The sequence below is a fragment of the Siniperca chuatsi genome, linkage group LG10 (genome assembly GCF_020085105.1).
Source record: "Siniperca chuatsi isolate FFG_IHB_CAS linkage group LG10, ASM2008510v1, whole genome shotgun sequence".
Lineage (NCBI taxonomy): Eukaryota > Metazoa > Chordata > Actinopteri > Centrarchiformes > Sinipercidae > Siniperca > Siniperca chuatsi.
The window spans coordinates 12,993,694-13,016,446 of NC_058051.1; the positions used below are offsets into that span (position 1 = coordinate 12,993,694).

At 38.4% G+C, this 22,753-nt stretch overlaps 1 protein-coding gene and 1 long non-coding RNA gene across 4 annotated transcripts in view; both read right to left on the reverse strand.

Annotated features, from left to right (window-relative positions):
* LOC122882907 (kazrin-like) overlaps positions 1–22,753 on the reverse strand; it is a 170,705-nt gene that overhangs the window by 145,798 nt on the left and 2,154 nt on the right. For all 3 annotated transcript variants that reach the window (XM_044210835.1, XM_044210834.1, XM_044210836.1), the window contains exon 2: positions 4,762–4,919. In XM_044210835.1, the coding sequence (XP_044066770.1) occupies positions 4,762–4,919 (158 nt within the window). The remainder of the gene's footprint in view (positions 1–4,761; positions 4,920–22,753) is intronic.
* Positions 7,752–18,290, reverse strand: LOC122882910. The gene is made up of 3 exons (XR_006379493.1): positions 17,617–18,290; positions 11,505–11,629; positions 7,752–11,364 (listed from the first exon to the last, which is right to left on the reverse strand). It is a non-coding gene; the product is annotated as an uncharacterized LOC122882910 (long non-coding RNA).

The following is a 22,753-nucleotide window of genomic DNA, read 5'->3' on the forward strand; positions in this document are numbered from 1 at the left end:
AGTCCTTTGTGTTGAAATATTAATTTGGAAACTTCCAGGATTTGATTTGATACAACTGACTGTATGCAGTCTACACTAACTCTAGATAGGGGTATTATTACCTTAGCATATGCTGTCATTTAAGCAGTATTAATAGTTTTCTTTGGCCACTTGGGGGCAGCAGAACAAGCAGTAAACACAACTTTGACATTTTATCAACTTAAAAAGTTGATACATGTAATATAAATGTATGGTGAACATGTTGCCTATTTACACATCCAGAAGACATGGAGCAACATTAGCATTAGAAATTAGGTTGATGAGAGCAGTGACACTGAACCAAAACAGTGAAGTTGCAAGTTGTAAAACCAAAAAAATTAGCATAAAGACGCCAAAATGCCTTAAAGAGCTGAGAGTAACTACAGAGTTTAGATTTAGATTACACATAGTCATTTGACCTATTGTTAATATGAAAATATTGATTAGTGCAGCTTTAAGTCAAAATTACCATCCATTTACAACATACAACACAAATGTTTTCAGAGATTTAAATATTACTGTATCCATGTTTGTGAGTTCAGAAAAAGAAGACTTAGTAGATCTACAATACTTAATTGTGAAGCTAACTTTGCACCCTTTACAACAATACAATATTGATTCTCTCAGAGGAGCTGGCAATGCTAGCAATATTGATTTGCCCTGTGTTCAATACATATAACAAAGGGCTCACAATCACTGGCTTTTTGTGAAAATTTCATTACATGAAGTATTGATCCGATATGTTTCTATATTGATTGTTTAGCTCTAAAATGTTGTGCAACTCTGCACTTGTAAAAAAAAAAAAAGACCACTGTATGAATCTGCTTTGCTTATTCTGTAAGAGTGACAGACGTGTCTGCAGCTCTCCGCTGATGATTAGAGCAGAGTGGAGGTTGGAGGGAGTCAGATAGTTCTTATTTATCAGTGTCTCCACTCAGTCAATGTCAAAGTCACCTTTACTGGGCCTCAAACGCTGTCGACATCCCCCCGTGTGCTCAAACTCTCCGTTTCCCTCCCCCTATTTCCCTCCACTGATGAGTGACAGCTCAGCTAATGTAGTCACAGCCAGGTACAGCAAGGGGAAGGGGAGATAGAGGGAGGGTCGGTGGCAAAAGCTCAGCAGCCAATCTCCTCCCAGCTTGACTGCAGGATACACACCAGATGGGCCTTTGGAGGAAAAGAAAGATCCTGATCTGCAGTGGGCTGTCTCTTGCAGGACATTAGTAGTGGTTTGTTAAAATTGTCATGGTCTAATGATATGTCATGATAAAGTTGAGAAAGGTGAAGGAAGATTTGAGAAGTTTTTCAGAGATTTGTGGCTGGTGGCCCCCTCAGTTACTGCAAACCAGCAGGTTGAAGTAAAACAAAATGAAGTGGCAACCACTTTAATTTGATCATACCCAGAAACAGAAAAAAATCAGTTACAATTTTATTACCCATTTTACATATATCATACATGATTATAAATTTACTTGGGGGCATGACAAGATGAAAACTATACTGTAAATCAAATAGTGTTTTAAAGTATCAAAATCATCCATATGTCAACTGTTGATATTTTTTCTGATGCTTCATGCTAAGTCTAGTCTTATGCAACATAGATTTTGTTTAACTTGTACTTTTAATTATTCATCATTATTTTAGCCAAATATGACAATGACAATAATCAAAATTGTTTAAAACAATGTTCTGTTTATTGTAGCTTTAGCTATAATAATTCTTTTTCAATTCTGAAACAATGCTGGCCACCTACATATGTGGGTCTAAATTTAATTTTGTTATTAAATACATCATTTTAATTTGCCATTTCTTGTGTTTTCTCAACTTGGTTATCATTTGGAGATTTGCGTAATCAAGAAATGTGTTATTTGGTGTGGCATTAAACTGTGATGTCATGGGTACATGCTATTTTTCCAACCATCAAATGCCTGGAGATCACATTTCCAGGTCTGTGACATTTCCAGGTTTTCCATGGCCATAGAAACCCTCAAATTACTGTAATACTTAATCATCTTATATTATGGACATGAACGTTTTCTGTTCTCTGTTATCACCATCTTTTACACACTACAGGTTGGACCTGACAAACATACAGAAATGTTATATATTCTCAATATTGACACATCAGCTTCTTTATACTGCATGGAGCTTCTTGTTCTGAGGAATCAAAAATGGACAGCAATCTTTACTGATAAGACACCTGCTTCATGACATTTTACTTGTGCTATGACTAAAATGAAAAGAACAACGTTCAAAAGAGTGCTGACAGAATGAGAAGTACCAGGAATGCGAGTAAACTAACCAGACAGACTCTGCTGTGTTGTTGAAAGAAAGATGGCTACCTGTCTTTTAGAGGGAGAATGAGAATTTAAGTGAAAAAAGGAGAAAGGCACGTTCAGTGTCAGTCAGCAGTCACTCAGTAGTCTCCACATCACCTGTCCTGGTGTGCAAGTGGATTTTCCTTGGGATTTGAGCATTAAATAGAACTTTTTAGCCTCAGAAAGAAATACACAACAGGAGACTGAGAGAATCAAAGAGGCAAAAATGCTAAGTAGGTGCACTTTGTTTGGATCTGTGTGGTAACCCATTTTAGTTTTGTATAAATGATGACATATAATAATGGCCAAATAGAGAGGCAACCAACAAGCACTTAAAGCCTTGCAACCTTGCTGTAGATTAGAGTTCATGACCATTTTATTCAACAACATCTGTTACGTTTTAGCTTAAACAGTAAATTTAAGCACAAATTAATTTGTATTTGTGTGAGGGGATACAAATGACATTGTAACAAATGATCACTAAAAGCATATGCATATTAAATCACAAACAGCTCAGTCACACTCTTGACATTGCCACTTCAGCTGGCTGCATCCTCCCTCCTCTATAATTGGAGCTTGTAGGAATCCAGTCTCTCATCTCCTCCTCTTCCCTCACAAAGGTTACGTGAAATTATCAGCAAGAACATGAGCGAAACAAGAAGAGAAAACTGTGGGAGAGAGAATACATGTAGGAGAGAGGGTGCCAATAATGTCATGTCCCCATCGTCTGTATTTGACACGACAATAATGGTTCAGCAAATTAATTTATTAACAAAAGGTGCCTCGCTAGCAGTCCACAAACATCAATCCTCAAACATTCTCACAGCTGCTTACTTGGTTGATTGATTCCCCAGAAAATTCATTTTTGAGGACATTGGGGTCATCTCTGAATAAGAGGACTTGGAGGAAGATTCAGTCAAATGAGGGGGGTGGGGAGTGAGGTGGCAAGAAAAGACAAATTAACTGTTAGAATACTGTCTAACACTACGTTCTATTCAGTAGATCCATCATTGCACTAAGGGATTTAAGTGGCAATTGACTCTGATGGAGGAAATGTAACCTTGTTGTTGCACCCCTATTACACACAGTCAATATTTTCATTTCATCTGAGGCCCTTTGCCGGAGCCGCTCAGAAATAACATTCTGTGTCTTCACAAACAATTTGCACTGGTACAAAATGAAGCATAAAGTCTACTCCTACACTACAAGGCTGCCAGGTATTGGCACAATCTAGGTTTCACAATGTTGTGATTTCACAAATTCAAGCGTCTTTCTTGACCTTTGTTCTCCAAGATCACATTATCCAGCAATTTATAAGGTGGATTAAATTTCTTGTTTTATATCAGTCCTGGATAATCTCACTGTATTGCACATGGGTCTGCAACTAATGATTATTTTCAAACTGATTATCCCTCACTTATTTTCCAGATTTATCCAACAATTACTCTTTTAGTCTATAAAATATCAGAAATTAGTAAAAACAGAAAAAGAAATGCTCATCACAACTTACCCAAAGTGAAGTCTTGAATCAAATGGCTTGCATTGACAGTCCAAAACACAAAAGCATTCAGAGAAAAGCTGCAAATATTCTAATCTGAGAAGCTGGAACGAGCAACTGACTTGAATGATTAATCAGTTATCTAAATTGCTGTTGATACATTTTCTGTTGACTGACTAATCAAGTGACTAATGTTTTTAGTACTAATCGCACATGTCCTGTATATTGTATTCATGCAGCTGGGTCATCTGCAGTACTCTGTTTTTGGAGATTAAAGGATGAATGTCTAGGCAACTTCAGAAATCCTTTTTAAACACCATAAATGTAAGTGCCATGATCACACCATGAAACTGGCACAGCAAGATTCACTCAAAATAGGTGGTGTTAGAAGGTGGTGACATTGTGACTTCATCCAGGATGTGTTACAGAACTAGAATGAAAGCTTTCACGGATTGCAATTGGTCAACAGCACAAATTTGTATATCAAAGTTCACCAAAGTTGAACTCAATTTTCAGCACTGAACAAAAACGCCACCAACGGTTTAATTTTGGTGGAAATTTTTCCCCCTAAAAGTAGAGAAGGCCAGTTGAATCAATGCACTTTTCTTTTTTTTTAGCTGTGTCATTGTTCACAGAGCAATGCAGGAGCAAGAGCATGGCAGGCTGTAAACTTTACAAACCGAGTCTCAAAATGACTTCTCGACTCTGAAAATCCTGATTCAGGGACAGCCCTAGAAATTTTGCTGTTACAAATGCCGGTGTGACCAGCCTGTAATACCAGCCACCCTTCAACTCCCAGGTGGAGTAAGACCTGAGGAGCTGAATCCCCCTAACCTGTATCCAACAAATATTTTGTCAGTGATGAGTCTCTCTTTCTCTAGCCCCACCTGCCTTCTTGTGAGCTAATGAATGTACTGTTTCTTGTACCTGTGCATCCACAAGGAGGTGCCTCATCAGGGTCATGGACTTCTGCAGTGTGTCCTTCTCAGGAGGAAGAAAGGCATGCTCCTCCTGCTCCAGGGGCTTGGGTCCAGTCACCATGAAGCTTGCAATCTGGTCATTCAGGCTGTTCAGAGACTGCACAGCTAGTGAGGAGACACAAAATAAATGTCATCACAAATAGGCTGTTAACACACAGAGCATTTCTTCTATTTGGATTTTGACGTGGTGATTAAAAATATCAGTCATTAATCTGGTGAATTTAACTTAAACTGCACTCCTTTTGATCCTCCAGGAAAAATATGGCATTACAAAACACAATTAAAAAGTAGAAATTATAGCTTTTTATATGTCCTCCTTATCAGAGTGCAGGCAGGCTTAAGTGGATCATAAAATGCTTTCAATACCAGAGCGCCACTACACACACACACACACACACACACACACACACACACACACACACACACACACACATTTCTTTCACGTACTGAGCAGGAACAACAGAGATAACATAGTGGAAGAAAACGTTTTCCTACTGTCACACTGTCACCGACTTTCTTTGTCAACGCCCTTTCTGGTCCAGAATGTTCCATGTCCGCCTGAGAGCCATCCTGTTTTTGTTTCCGTGTTCTTGCCCTTGTGTGTCCCTGGCAAACCTCTCCTTTTAGGTTTCCTCTCCAGCTAGGCTTCCACATTAAACTAGCCATGGCAGCCCTACTGGATTTCCTCCTTCTCACACACATACACACACACACAGACTTCCTCAGCCCTCTTCCATTTACCATTAATCCCCCTTAGTCTTTGAAAGGTCAACACAACTATTTCCGAGGCCACCCACATGTTGGAAATGTTGGATAAATGAAAGAGTTGGAGGAAAAGCAATTTCCATATTTTTGTGCCTTTTTAGCACAAAATTATCTTTTGTATTTTTCATGAGCTGCTACACTAACCCCTAATGTCTCATTATCTATCTTCCCAGCATTTAAATTTGCTAAAACCTCAAACTTAAAGCTTTCTCAGTTACAAAGGGAGACAGAGGTGCAGTGATCAAGGTTTGACCTTCTGTCCAGAGGTCATCTGATACAGACTCTGAGCCATTAAATCTCTTGTGTTCTTCTGGAATCATCCACTGGCACATTTCTGCCAAATAAAGAAATCCAACCTGCTAAATGCATATAGAGGATGATTTTAGGCCAAGAATCTGGATAGGGTCTTTTCAGGATGCAAATATAAAGGCTCTTTTACACACAAAAGCCCACGCAAAAAAAAGAGAGAGAGAGCATAGATTAATGTGTTACATAACCAAAAAATTCTTTCACCGTGGCTGACATTTCCAAGCAAACGAGCTTTGAGTAGGAAATTTGACAAGTCGGCACTGAAGGCGGCAGAGATAAGAAGGGAAAGAGGGGGCTGAAGAGGAAGACTGTGTCCCCTCGAGGTGAGAGTTGAGTAGACGTAAGATGTTTTAATACGTGAGTGGGCTGGTTGTCGCCTGAGTTCACAGACATTCTGGCCAGTCCACCGCAACACTGTTTTAACATCTAAGTAAATTGACTACAGTAAGCTGGTGAGTGTGCAAGAATCTGTTCCTACACGTTTTTCAGTGTATACTTAATTGTGGTTAATTTAAAAAAGGCAAAAGGCCACATTTTCTCTTCCTGAGAATATTTTTTACTGAAGTGGAAACCACACAGACGCTCATTAGCAATTATGAATAAAACCTCTTCTCTCCTTCAGTGGAGCTTTGGCAGATGCGATTTCAGCTGCTTGCTCTTAGTGCCCTCCACTGGCCAATTAATGAACATGCAGCAATTGTGAATCAAAAACTGTGTGATATTAATAATTTTCCAGTTCATATCCTGAGAACATGAACACTGAATAGGCGAGCCAGCACAGCTTTGAGATGTATGGGAAATAATTTGATGCCAAACACAAAGAATGCAGGAGCAAAGTCAGGATGTAAATTTGGTTTTGCTGTGTAGGGCAAGCTGATAAGATTGGTGGAGCACTATTGTGTGCTTTGGGTGATTTTTTCAAGAGCTCGTTCAGCTGTCTGCACTCTAAATGACCAGAAGCATGTTTGACACAGATTTTCATCAAAGTTAGGCTTGGATGTTAGAAGAAAAAAAAAACATACTCAGTGGCCACTTTATTAGGCACACCTGTAAAATCGAATGAGATCCAATACAACAGTTCAACAGCAAAAAAAATATTTTTTTGTTAATTGGTTAATCATTTAAATATTTTTTTAAACTAAAAATGCCAAAAATTCACAACTTATAAAATGTGAATATTTGCTGGTATGACCATAAATTGAATATTTTTGAGCAAAACAAGCATTTTGAAAACTTCATTCGTTGAAAAATGTGATGTGACATTTTTGACTGTTTTCAGACTTTTTTAGACCAAACGATAAATCAATTTGTCAAGAAAATAATCAGAGGATAAATCAATAAAATCGAGAAAATAATTGTTATTTGCAGCTTTACTCTAAATTTAATTCAGTCCAGTTCAACACCACTGCAAACTACAACCTCAATAATAAACATGTAGTTAAATACCCAAATTATTCCCTAATAAATTGACAACTGAGTGAATGTCATAAATTGAAATATAACATAAATAAATAAATATCACGTTATCCCAAAATAATTTATTAATTTACTGCATGTAAAATCAGAAGGCTTCATGTAGTGTCAATAATGAAGACATTTTAAAACTAGCAACAGATTAGACAAATCGCCACCGTAGTGTATACATCATGTATAAAATTAAAATTCATAGCCATCGATCATGAAAGCTACACTATGCACTGAAATCAATATGGGTATTTTGCTGAGGTACGATGGGTCACACACACACAGTAACCTTTACCCTGTATATCCAACATCAAATATTGATTGTCCACACTGGGATCATTAAGCCTTTGAAAAGGGTACAACCACATGGTTTGGAAGCATCACACATCATTTCAGACAAACTATTAACCAGTTTAATGAAGCACACAATACATTTTTTTTTTTTTAAAGGTTTATCAACAAAAATCGATTCAGGACAATAATCATATGTACACATAAACACTTCATCAGGGACATCTCTCTCATTCTTCATGCTGCACTTTCGTCAACAATGGGCCAAACAGCTACAATTATTGATTATAGATATTATGGTTGTGTGGTGGTTTCAAATTATAGATTATAATTCATCATTACTAATAGAAGCTGGTGCTTTGGTGGCCTGATCTGTTCACTCAGGTTAGGCCCTATGTGACCAAACATTATAGTATGGTATAACATTTTTACAGGTTTTAACTGATATTGACTACATACAACTTTACTTTCAATCACATATTCTGTGTTACCGAAGCAACCCACTATATAACTGTGACGGACGGGGTAATGCAGTGACATTGCTGCCAAAGGATAACGATGCAAAATACACCAAACTACAGGGACTGTCATTCTGTGTCTTCATCTGCAAACTGAAATAGATTTCACCTGCAGCTTGCCTTCAGCAAATCCAAAAGCTGATGAAAAAGGGGCAAAGTTGTGGAGGAGGGAACGAAAAACAAAGATACATATGCAGTAGTTAGGTTACAATGGATGTAAAGAAAATAAAATTGTCATTCCAGCTCAGCTCTTGCACTTTTCCTGTCTCTTTTCTATCTGTCTCACCAGTACAGGCAAATTCCTATACAGCAGGAACAGTACAACAAATGAGGAGGAGCGGCACACAGCGGCACACTGTCAGGCCTTTACCTGTTCAGTAGGGAGAACTCTGGGTGCCAGGGGAAATAAGATCACTACCGATGAAAAATGTTGAAAGAATGTATGCAGCAAACCTAACAGGATAAGGTGCAATAGTCAGGCTAAAGTGGAGATAAAAGGGGCTCATTTCATGGGAATTGTTCGCAGCACATATGAAATCTTGAAGAAATGTTGAGAAATATAGATTGAAAGGGCAAAATCCATTTCTGGGGTTTCTGATGTCAGACTTACATTTGCTGCTATGCACTGAGCTGTACAAGGTCATACTCACCCAAATTGTTCATTTTGATCTGAAGTATCGAAAACCTTCACTTAACACTGCACATAAGGTGTACGCAGTATGTAAAACAGTGTGCAGTTGTAGTTATAACCTTATATTGTTAATCTTCTTCATGAACTAAAAATGGATTTTGGAAGAAGGGACATTTTACTCTCTGTTAGGAAGTAGTGTATGTTTCAGGTCAAATTGTGAATGACATCATATATTTCTTATTCTAATGTATTCTCTCAAGTTGGGTTCTGGCACTACTTCACCTACTTGCAAGGTGAATCGGGAAGGACAGTCCAAGTATCAAAGCTCCACCTACATTTGAAGTATTGAGTAACAACCTTATTTATTAAGGAACCATTATTTTCATGATAAAGTTGCTCTTAATACTACAGGTATTGCTGGAGCTTTGATCTGAACCAGTAATGAAATCTTTACACAATACCCAGGCCTACTTATTATATCTCTCCAAGATGCTATTGTGTATAATAATGTATAGCTTCACTTTTCCTGTGATTGATTATTAATTAGTTATATCTAAGCAGACTTTTTCTCTTTCGTTGTTAAGTCCTTTGAGACATTCTTGTGAACAAAGTCTGTATAAATAAATTAACTTTTTGTTAATTCCCTCAGCAGTCGTCAATGACTGTGGGCAACAACTTCACATGCCGATAGCCAGTGTGAAATAAAAATTGTAACTTTTATTCATCAGACAGAGTGCATGGGTCCCTTTTTGATTTTTCATACAGTATTTCATTTGAAAAGAACTTGCTCACCGTTTTCTGCCATAGACACATCTAATAAAAAGAAGCTGAATAGTTCAATTTGGCTTGTTGCTTTTCTAAAAAAATCACATTTTCCAGACGGGTTTGCATCAAAGTATCCAATGGCCACATAATAGGAGACAGTTCCAGCCAGGGAATACTCCTTTTTGTGTTCATATTGGTGAAACTAATTCCTTTGGTGCTAGTGTGTGCACAGTTAAGCACAGTTTAAAATTATGCACCTTTTAAACATCTGGCAAATGGAACAGATGGGATATAAGAGCTGTAAAGATAAAACTAATTAATTCAAGCATGCGTGAGATCATAAATGGCACCATTAACATCATAATAATAGAGTTATTTTAGGCAATCGTGAACTCTTGTTAGGCTCTGAGAAGCAGCTGAAGATATGCTCGTGATCAAGTAGAGGTTTTGTTGATTGAAACACGTAAGAAATTCATATTTTCATGCAGAAAATGTTATTCTAACACTGCATTTGACAGGAGAAATAAAGAAACAAGACGTTTTAAGCAGAGGGTGAACTACAACACAGACCATGACTCTGAAGCTGCTGCTGAGGAGTAACTGAAGAAAACAGGGCAGTAAACAACTACTGTGCAAGGAGTCCTGATCTAAGTGGAGTGGTTTATAAACCAGAAAATGTTATGGCATAGATTTTAATTGAGGGAATGCAGCATCCAAAAGCATTTTGACAGAGTAAATGATCTCGCATGGTAGTAGTGCTATACAACACTGCCCCCTAATGATAACAATAAAGCACTACAGTACAGCCCTTTTGCTAATCTTAATGCCTGTAAACCGAAGTAGTCTAATGTTGTTTACAGCACTCCCATTTAATTTAATTACACTGTGAAATATATGAAAATCAATCACATCACTTGGGTGAGAAACATACCCAGGCTTCACGGCATAAAAGATGAAAAGGAGAACAACAATCTTAAAATTAATACATCAAGTTTAAGGCTATCTGTTAGTGTGAAAATAGATGACCTGATAGGAATGTGATGTTTTAATGCACGGTTATGTCTCATGAGAGAATCTCCATTGCTTTGCAAGGATATTTTCAGCATATTATATATAGTCTTAAGTGATGTTATTACTGCTCAACACCTGATGTTTGTTCAGATGATGTTTGAAGTGTTTTGAGAGGTTCTCTGTGGGTTTTTGAGTGTTGAGGCTGGTGGGAGATATGAAGGCGGGCCATCAAAAGGAACCAAATTACTAGGCACAATAAGCATACAATATGCATGAATACAGGCTGAACAATCTGTTGTCCTATACAGTGATACATGATACAAAATATTTTAGCAGCAAAACAGTCAAACACATACAAGTAAGAATGACCTCATGGATGATGAATCATTTAAATCTTATATCAAACAAAAATCCAAAATATTTCCTAGTTCCAGTTTCTTGAGTGCGAGTATTATTTGCAGCCCTATTCTGCATTCTTTCATGCACGCATAAAAACACAGCACAGAACAGAATTTAACATTCATGAATAAACCACAGGTCATGGGCACACCATAGACATAAACAGGTTACATATTATGCATGTTTACAAGCATGTACGCAAATGCACATAATGCCACCCGACTTCCCACCTACAAGATTTACATGCTGACGATAAAGAGACAGAGATGGGGGAACACACATCATTCATTCGGTGGAGTCAAACCCCGGGGATTCTGTAGCTGTGAAGAGGAGAGCAGCAAGCATAACTCTCATCTCTGCAGAGCTCATTAAACTCCACTAATCGTATCTGTTACCGCTGTAATGGGCGGAATAAAGGGAGAAAGGCAAAAATGTGATGTGGTTTCCTGGAGGTGGTTAGCTGTGCACTTAAAATGGTTTGTGTGCGTGTGTGTGTGTGTGCCCATGATAGAAAAAAAAAATCGGGTGCTGGCTCACCACATCTGCCTATTTCTCCCTCCAGCAGAGAATGCATCCCCCTCGATTTTTCCCTTCTGTTTCTGCTGAGCTTTACATGACTGAAGCTCTCTTCTTCTCTCTGCCCTCATTCTCGTGTTGTTCTGCTGCAATTGTAACAACATCCTCAATTGTTGAATGGATTAGGGACCAGCTTGAGCTTGTACTCTATTTCAGCATGAGAGATACAATAATAAAAACAGCATCTGATGTCTGGGCACAAAGGGACAGCAGCTGTAACATAATTGGACCAATGTTATTTGTGCATTAACTTCATCTGCTAATAATGTGGCCTCATAAACACTGTCGGCTCATATCTCACTATTATCTCACTATTATCTCACTATCATAAACAGATCTTGGGCTCTTAAGTTAAAAGGACAAGCCTCATGTCTAATGCTTTGTAGTCTCTGGTTGATTTTGGTCACAGCCAACACAAAGCTCTGCACAAACAGGAAGGATTCAATACACAGACCCCACTGCCAAAGTCTAGATGAGATAAAATTGTTGTCAACTCAAAACTGTCTGGCTTTTATGCCTTGAGAACATTATGTGGAGTCTTTTCATAGATACTGGGTGGTCTGCGAGTTCTGTTCGCAGCACATCTCTGAAGTATAAGAACTGTCTTTTTAAATACTGTCAAAGTTTGGATCTAGGCCAAGTATCTAGAGGCTGATGAAACTTTGCCTGTGTTCGGTGTAAAAACAGACTTTCATTTGTTTATTGAATCTGCCCAACTATGATGAATAAAATGTGGATCCCAGGATAAACACCTCAGACTGAAGTTCAAAGTTGAACTTCTGAGCACTCCACAAGCATCTCCCATCCACGAGGCAGGATTTTTGAATGCGGCACTCTTATTTTCTCTGCAACGCCGTGTGAATTTTAAAGACAAAAATGCTCTTGCTGTGAAATGATTTCAAATGCTCTCTAACAGGATTATGCACTTTCTCTGAACTCGCGGATGAACAGTTAATGGCTAATGTTGAGTGCATTAGCAAAACTTTATGGCAAATGAAAGGAAAGGAAATTTGAGTCTGACAAGAGAAACTGCCCTTAATATTTTTATGGTTTTAGATAAAACTGACAAACCTGACAACCTATTCCCACACATCACACAACCCCTACTTTCTTATATTCACGGAAGTGTTTTTAGTGGCAAAGGTCTTGGTCAGTGAAAATTATGCTGTGAAGAGGAAGCATGGCAGTCTGTAATATGAGTAGACATATCTGCTGTACCGCAGCTTCTCAAACTACACTTGAGAAGTCTGTATGCTGGCACCAGGAGAGGGGAGGGGGGCATGAATCACACTTGACAAGACCATTTCCTTTCACTGTCATCCCTGCTGATTTGGCTGTGGGGGCTGGAAGCTGCTGCCAAAACATAAACAAGAGGGATTACATGTATAATGACAGTCCTCTGTCAGGGTTTAGTGTTTAAGTTAAAACTGAATGTTGCGTTTCATCAGGGAACTTCTGCGGACCTGTGTCTAATTGAATGAGATTTAAATGATTTGAGAGCACTAATAACTACAATTAACTGCCAATTAAATTGCTGTGTTATATTGCTATTTCTTACATAGTTACCTACAAAGACATGATCAAGAAGAACAAGTGCGTAGATGATGTAGAGCTAGTGATGACAAAAGCATTTTTCAACTTTAAAGGGTTGGTTCACCCAAATGACAAAAATGCTTTTACTGTAGTGGTATCTAGTCATGCAGAGAGGTGTGGTTATATTTGCCCAGGTTATGAGATATCTGTCTCTAATTTCTCCCCTCATCCCAGTACAATGGAAGTGAAGGAAAATGTGCTAGTGGTGCTCACAGCATTAAAAATTATATTTACATTATATATAAACACATAACAGACATTTACTGTAAGAATCCCTTACATTTTTGGTATTGCGTAGGATTTAGATGAAGGTATATAATGAATGTTGAGATATGGACATTTTGCAGTTGAAAAATAAACTTGTCAGTGCTCTCTGGTGGACAAATTGAGTAATGGTGACACTGTTTCTAAATGACCTCAAACATACCTTTGGCATTTCTCTAATGAAATTTCTTGTTACTTTAGATTTACAACAATTCATTAAAGTAAAATGCAAAAAGTTGGTTCTGGTTCAACTTCTTCAATGTGAGTATTGCTGTTTCAATATGCAAGTCTTCAGTGATAATAAACTCAATATGTATGGGTTTTGGACTGTTGGTTGGACAAAAACAAGCAATTTGAAGACATCAGCTTGGGCCCTGGGAAATTGTGATGGGACATTTTTCATTTCTCATATTCTATAGATCAAACAATTCATCTATTAATCCAGAAAAAAATTGGCAGATGTAGCCAGATGATGACATAGACCGAAAATCATTGAAACACTGTTCACAGCTAAGGGAGTGGATTATTCAGCGTGACACAGATATTGTTTCTGGAAAGACATGTTGCTGGTGATTTTTTTAAAGTATTGGGCCATTGTATTGGTGTGGCGGCAGAAATTTCAGAGACTGATATCTCTAAACTGGACAAATTACAACAAAGGTAAGTGCGTGATACTAAGTGAAGAAAATCATTCTATAATTCAGGTGGAATGCCCCTTTAAAAGGAAAAAGTCGACATTTTGAGAACTATGCTTTGGTTTTTGCAGGGATTAAACAAGCAAGACGTGTTAATTGGTGAGCTTTAGAGGTGCTGGTGGGCGGATTTTGTTAGCTTTTGACAGAGCCAGGCTAGCTGTTTCCCTGTGTTTCCAGTCTTTCTGCTATGCTCAGTTAGCCAACTGCTGGCTGTAGCTTCATACTTATTTTGGTATGAGAGTGGTATCGATCTTCTCACCAAACTCTACAAGAAAGTGAATATTTCCCAAAATGTTGGGAAAATGAACTATTCTTTCAAGGTCATATAAAATATTTAATACTAAAATAATTTATTTTACACATTTCCATTAGATATGGTTCCCATACCTTCTTAAATATCAAATGCAAGGACTTTCCAGGGCCAATTACCCCAAATTCAAGGACCCAACATGGCACAGTTTGAGACACAGATCAAGGTTAATTACTTTTACAATAGTGAGAATTTTTATAATGAGAACTAGCAGGCTTTACAGAAGCTCACAGACAACAATTAAAAAGAGAGAGAGGCTTGAATGTGTGAACACTTCTCAATTGTGCTGCGTTACAGTGATGTTACTTAAAGTAAGTAAAAAAAAATATCAAAAGAACTTCAATTTATAAATTCAAGCACTTTCAATGACCCATGTCTATTTATGTCTATTTTCAAAAACTTTCAAGGCCTTGATTTTTACCCCTCAAATTCACAAACTTTCGAGGATTTCAAGGACCCGTGGCAACCCTGACTAGAGGAATTTCTAACATGTTGTTAAGTTTGGTGTCTTTTGAATATTGTCACAGAACTTGCAGTTGAGTCAACACTGACTACTTAACTGTTCAGACCTGACCGATGCTTGGGGTCAGCTCAGTCTAACAGCTCTGTGGGGTTTTGTAGCCTGCTGCGCTGTGCTATCCTAACACCTCAGCTACAGTGAGATTACTGCCTTAGGCAGCGGGGCCTCTGATAATTACAGTGGAAGGTGAGATTTTAAGCCTCTACACACATCCGGAGAATGAAACATACTCCTCTAACCTTGGTTAGATGATATAGTATATCATTTTTATTATGTCTTTGTCCGATAACCTGCAACTGATAAAAACTATTCAATTAGCCCTGACTGAGTATTCAGCTTTTAATTAATGTTTAACATTTAATGAGAGCATAATTTTTCCATCCATAATGCTGTTCTCATTAATTGATGAGAGAATAGCAACATATCTGAGAAAATAAGAACTGTATAAGAACAAGAACTTGTGCTCTGAAAACCAATTAGCTTTTGGAAATCTCATTAAATTCATTTTACCAGCTGAAATCTATTTTTATATTATATATAATATAAAAATATATAATATTTTACACATCAAAAACATCTGAGGAGGAAAGTACTGTAATGTGCTCAAGAAAAACTAGAAGTCAGTTAAATGTGGCTATAGACTGTTCTGTTATTATCAAAATGTATTTAGTTGGATATTTTCTTGGAGTGAAGTAAACTAGAAAACTTCCCACCTCGTGCTCTCAAAGTCACAGCAGGCGCTATTGCTTTACTTCAAATGTGCAACACTTGTTCTATAATCCTGTATGTGTTTGGGATTAAAGTCTAAGCTTTTATCACTCATCAACGATCTCTCGTCTCACAGAGGAAAGCTTGGCGGAGATGGATTGTCTAGATGGGAAAGCACAGACGCCTGAAGTGAGGATTTAAAAGCAGGAAAGTGAAGGATTAGAGACTAGGATTGACGTGATTGGCAGGAAAAATCGCATGCTGCTGCTGACGCATCATCCACCTGCCGCTGCAGATAGATGCAGCCAACAGAAAAAAACAACACGGGAAAGGAAACACGTCATCTGAATGCCAAAGAATGCGAAACAAGCGGCGAAACAATTACAACTGCAAACTTTCAGTGATTAGTGAGGATTACAGTTGCCTTGCAGATGAGCCAGAAGAAATATTATTTGTCCTAAAACATGGCATGACTCCCCATGATCCTTCAAACAGAGTTAAACTGACACTTTGTCAAATTGAATCCCATAATTCTATTGTAAGCGTGATGGCAAAATCTGATGTAACACTCCCCAGTGAACTCTGTGCCTTCAGACTTCACCCTCACCGTTAGCAATTTTATTTTTACTTAAAAAGCAGAACTATAGATTCTATTTGCTTAATTATAGTACATCTGCCACCAAGGGAGGGCGATTTGAGAGAACATGAATCTGTAAAATTAGACAAGAAATCCTTTTAAGGGGCAGACATTTTGCCATGTCGTTACAGGAACAGCATAAGTCTAATTAATACAATTAATATCTGCATTCCATTTACACATTCCATGATCCATTAGCTACACCTCTGCTTTTCCAGCTGTAACAAATCCAAATGTCTTCCATGAAAAAGACCCATAGCTATTTTTTTTATCAATTTGCCATAGTAGGCTACTTAGAGGTTGAGGCAGCTATTCTGCTGCTGCCTGGCTATTTGGCTAACATCCAGCCCTGTCAGCTAGCTCATATGATAATCACAGAACCACTGGAGAGCCAACTAGTAGTTTGTACACCAGTTGCCCACTTATGCAAACAAAAATCACTACGCTGCAGTGAGTTTCAGTGTTTATGTCATGTCAGAGTTGGATATAAGACAGGTGTCATGGTTTTGGGCTTGTGTTCAGTCATTTCCTGTTTTATTTTGAAATAGTCTCCTTCCCTCATGTGTCTTTTAGCTTTGCTTCCTGTCTTTGATTGCTTTGATTGTTTTCACCTGTGTCTTGATCAGTTTCACCTGTGTCTCGTTGGCTCCCCTCCCCTGTTCTATGTCAGATCATCTTTGTACCATGTGTCAAGTGTGTAAACAGGCCTGCTCCCTCTTGGACTCATTTTGCTTGTTGGGACTGCTCTTCTTGGTTGTTGTTGGGTTTTTTTTTTTATCTCTGTCTACCTGACCATGTAAGCCTTGTCTATTAATTCACTGATCTGCACCTACCCTGCTTGTGTCTGCATTTTGGGTCCTGCTCTCCTGCTTGACACACCACAACATGAGGTTTCCATTGACCACAGAGTAACAACACAGAGGATTACACACACAGCGGAGACCCCATAACCCACAAATCCTGTAAGAAAGTCATGCCGTTTAAACAACATAAATATCAGATGTCTAGTGCAAAAACTCTAGGATGCATTTTACGTATGCACCTGTATTCTATACATTAATACAGGGTTTAATCAGTAAAATAAATCAGCTGCAAGGGAACATCAAAGGCTCTGTACACACATCACTCACCACACATCTGGTGGTGACTGATATCATAAGAAGCTGTATTTTCCATCTAGATTCATCAGTCTGCCACCTCTATAGTTAACGCTGAATAACGCTAACTGGCACTCATTCGTTTACCAATTAGCAAAACATTGATCAATGAGCTCCTGAAACTGTTGCACTGTTAATTAAACAACAATAAACAGTAGCAACACTTGGAAGTAGGGCAAGCTTTCTTACCTTAATAAAGAAGGTGTTTGTTCTTTGCTTTCCTCTGCACTGAAGCATACAGTTGCCTACATCACTATACTAAACTCCAGGCCACTGAGCAGATCTGTTGTAACTCTTATAAAGACCAGACTCCTCTTGGTGTTATTAGTTCATTCTTTAGGCCACATATCCCAATGTGGAAAATGGGCGCTCACTAACTGTTAGCTGGAGAGGATGCAGGCCTGTTGATTCCTGTTGCTAGCAGGGCTAGCTAGCATCAAGGTTGCAGTTTTTCTCTTGCTGCTTGTTTTTTGTTTTGTTTTTTTTACAATGACTGTGTCAATTATATAGCCTGTGTTCATTTGCGCAAAAATGACGTCTTAGAGTTCGTGTTTATACGACATTAAAATGCGTTGAGTTTGGTTGTGTTAACACAAATAACGAGATGGGTTTCGTTATCCCGACATCTGAAATTTATCTTTAAAAAGTGAGGGGGGCTCTCAGCTCATTAATCTCTGTGTGCTGCAACAGTGTCACCGTGTGGTGGCGGGTGTAAAAGGCGGGTGTTTGGAGCTTTATGGGCTCACCCAAAATACAAAAAATACCTTGACAAACACGCAGGTGTTGATGAGCACAACCAACACCATAAGTGACTGGGAACAACACTCACAGTGAATAGTGGGTTGTAAGACCTGTTGAAGCCAGCTGGAATTCAACTGTAAAAAAAAAAAAAAAAAAAAAAAAAAAGTTATTATTAGTCAAATTCATTGTCTGTGTAGGCCTACACATACTTGACCAGTCAAGCGGATTCTAGTAGACTGACCTAAAAATAAGCAATAATGATGGCAAAATATTCCTTTAAAAAATTGCACATTTATCAAGAATTGTAACCTCAAAAATTCAAATAGCTTGGTATTGAGTGGAGCAGCAAGCAGAGAAAAGTAAAATGTTACAGAAACAAATTTTGCATGAATAGGGACATCTGTGTAAAGCTCCAAACCACAGATACCATCTACTGTAATGTCCCTGAAGGTATGTCATGGTTTTACTATAGCACATAATTACCACACTTTCTGCAGTAGCCTACCACATCTTTACACTGTCGAACATGCTATCTTTTGATGGCTTTCATTGCACTGTAGATAAAATCAGTAAGCTGAAGTGTTTTTTGTTTTTTTTAACCTGGCTTTCTGGGCAGCTCTTGTAACTGCACCTGAGAAGAATGACACAGAAACGCCACAACAATTTTAAACACACATAATGTGTATTCAGAATGACGGCCTATGTGTGACAGAATGTGCTAACACACAGTTTATATTAGAAAGGTGGTTCAGTAGAAGGAAGAAGAGAGGACAAGCACGATGAGACAGAGCCTGCTGACCCTAACTCTGTTTTCAATCAGGCTTCTCTGGCAGCATGCTCATTCATCTGAAGGTTAATGGAAGTTGGAGATGTCCAGTTCCAAGCACAGGAACAGGGAGGAGGGGGGCATTGTAAATTTTTCAGAGTGTGCCATGGTCTGCCGCGTAAACTCAAATAACTGCCTTGGCAGCAGTTTTCCTCTGTGAGGAGTTTTGAATAATAAACTTGGTGTATGCTATAAAAATGATTCTCAGAACTACTTGACACAAAGTGTTTTGCTGCCACTGAGGAAACATTTCCGGAGTTTCAAGCACCCATCATCTACGCACATACAATTCCATGGGTGAACAGAGTGGCAAGCACTATATTTCACATGTGATTCTGATGGCCTGCTGGGATTTAACTTCACAGATGGTAATACCATAGTTTCTAACTCATGTGAGGAAGAGTGGGACCACTGGTGCAGACGGATGATCTGCATTCATCTGTGATTGACTTGTCAATAACAGGTCTAGACAAAGTATGTCAGGACATGTTACATAATTATAATCTTTCTTTTCCTGAGAGATAGACTTCTGGCTTTGTTATTTATTTATGTTTGGGGTCATAAATTTACTGTTAATCCAGACTTTTCCAAACCAGAGATCCAATGAGGTGAAAATGGGTTCCCTGGAAAAATGCCTCCTGAAACTGCATTACAGTCACAATAATATCTGAGTTATGCTGCAATAAGCCAAAATACTGCAAAGAAGCCGCTGTGAAAACACCATATCCTTACTAACTTGCTGTATGTTTGACGCAACATTATATATGCTCTTTGTAGAATGTGCACTTGGTATGGTGTTAAGTTTTCATAGAGATTAAATATTAACAAAGATACATAATACTGAATATGCTATATAAATTAGTAAGTATGAAATATTCCACAGGAATATCCTCAAACCTCAATACAGTACTGTACAAGGTCAATTAAGTAAGGTTCCCCAGTGCAAATTTGCTTGCTGTTAATACGGTAAGTGCTAATCACCACAGCGTGCAGTAAAATTCTACAACATGCACTGCAATCCTTCCCATAGAACTAAAGGCTAAACACACATATTACCCCAACATACCAGAAACTACCAACAAAGTGCAGTAACCCTGAAAATATGCAGCGATGTGGGTTTTTTTTCCTTCACTGACTGAGATTGTGTGAGATAATTTGAAACCTGGCTGAGTGATAATGTATTTCCCGTGCCTTCATTTCTTCAATTAAGTTATGTTAATTTATTTTAATGTACTTCAGAATGACAGCAGATGGATGACAGTATCAATGCAGAGATCTTGTAGAGTCACAGTTAGTGTGGCATTTCATTTTCACCAATCAACAGTTTCCCTTTAGAGCAAACAAAATAAATAAAAAAAAACCAAAAAACCCTGCCCAAATCTGTGACTCACCACGTGAAAAAATGATATGTTACCTTGCTGACTGCACACACTGACTGTACCAGCAAACCTCTTGCAACGTGACTCCTCCTACATGATTAGCAACACCAGGAGCATGAAGCTAATCTCTTACTGCAGGAAAGCCCAACGGGTAAGGAGGTGTGAGGAATCTGTGAGTGCACTGGAACCATAACACAAGTGGAAGAAGGAGAGGAATTAATCACTTCAGAGAAGACCAAAATATGTTCTACACCTGCAGTGGTCATGTATTAAAACTTCAAATCACGTTCACCTCTCCTGAGCAGGGATTTACCAATGGTTTATTGAGGTATTAGGGAGATATTCAAGGGTAAAATGATAGGTAAGAAAGGAAACAGTCTCCAACTTTGACTGCTAAACTGAAAATATTTACTCTCCTCCATGTTTATGTTGTCTCTGATAGTTGTAAACTCATTGGGGTTTTATTGGAAATACAATCATGATTAAAGTGGCATTACGTAATTATCAAACTCTATCAGTGACAAGCAATTCATTACTATTTCAGGGCAGTCAGATCCTTTTTTCACAGATAAATGGAATTAGTGAAAATATATATATACTTTAAAAGGTATTTACATTGTTTTTTAAATCTCATTTGTCAGATGCTCTGTTAATACGGTAACTGTGACTGTTATAAATAATAAGCAAATGTTTGTGTTTCAACATATTATAGTGGAAAACTATACAAAGCTATTTACTGTGTGTATCACTGCAGCTTTAAACACAACAAAATCCACCTCAACAAATAAAGAAAAGCACAACATAGGAAAACAAAAATAGTCAAAATTGGTGTTGGACATTAATCATTTTACATGCTGATTTATTTTCAGACTGGCGGGGGTTGTATATCTGGAATTTGGGCCAAGAGACAATAGCAGACATGAGAAAACAGGAAGCTTTTGTTCAAATTGAGTAACAGCCAGGAGCCAGTTTTGAGTGCCAGAAATCTCAGGTCCTGGTGAACTGTACTATTGATCCACAATCCAATCAACAGCCTACAGGTATGTTTTTTAAAAAATGTTCTGCTATTGAGCAGTAAACTCTGGCTTATTGGCTTTTTAAACAGACATTACTGTGTTTGGAATTGTCTTTGATCCTCAAGAGGAACAAGATCCTTTTATTTCCATTGCAGGAACAGAAAATGTAGAGTGCGTATGATAGCACAATTATACACAATGCATTGTGATTGATAGAAACACTGCTCTACCTTTAATGGACTTACCTTGTAAACTCGTAGACATAAGAAATTAGCTTTCCCCGAATACTTTGACTATTTCAAAGCCAGGGAACTAAGTTGTCACGCTCCCCAGACAAACGGGAGCATTGGCTTCTCAGGGATTTTTGACAACACATCACAACACAGAACAAATCACACCTCAAGTGAGGAGCAAGAGAATTGTAGCAGGATTATGCACCTGGCACTGCCACGTGAATGTGATTCATGAGGGGGAAACATTTGAGTGTTTATTCTGCCAGGGTACCACCAGAAGGTTGTTAATATTCAAGTCTTTGGGCATGTGCAACACTCATGTAATGGATTTTCTCTCTGCAATTCAGCCAGGCCTTTGCATATAGCTGAGGGACTTCTGATCCAATGATGGGTGACAGCCAAAGATAACAAAAAATCCCTCTATAATTACTGTTCAGATATTGCCAGCTAGCGCTACTGTGGATTAGTCTTCCAGCAGCTGTGTAACAGTATGCAAGGTTGTTGCTAAAAATAGAAAAAAAACACCCATCTCTTATTCACACAATTTGCAGCTTGCTCACTTTCTTGCCCCGATCCCCTCCCCTACCTCTCCTCGCCCTTCCATCTCCCCTTCCCTTCCTTCTCTCGCACATCCGAAATCGCAGACATGCAGCACAAGCTTCAAAGAGCATAGATAACTTGGGGAGCGCAAGACTGACTGTAATTCACCACAACACATGCAATGATAATGTCATTTTCGCAACCATGCCAGAGTGGCATTTACCTGTAGGTTTAATTCACCCAGTGCTGTCTGTGACTGATGATGAGCTCCACAGTTTGACTTCAAGTTGTCTTTAAGTTTAGTTTGAATGGGGGGGAAGCAACAGAGACAATAATACCCCATGGGCATAATGTAAAATAAATGTGCAACAAAGACTGAATATTCAGTCCAAAAACAACATGCACAAAGAAAGCTTGACATGCCTCCAAACATTTAAACAGTCATGTCTTTTCTGTGGATTTCCCGCGGTGTTACACTGCCTGCTGCATTCTCCAATCTGCCTGGATGTGAAGTGAGTAATCATTTCAAATCGTTCAAGTCAGGAAACCTATCCAATCTCAGCCATTCTGATTACAACTGAAGACGCCAAC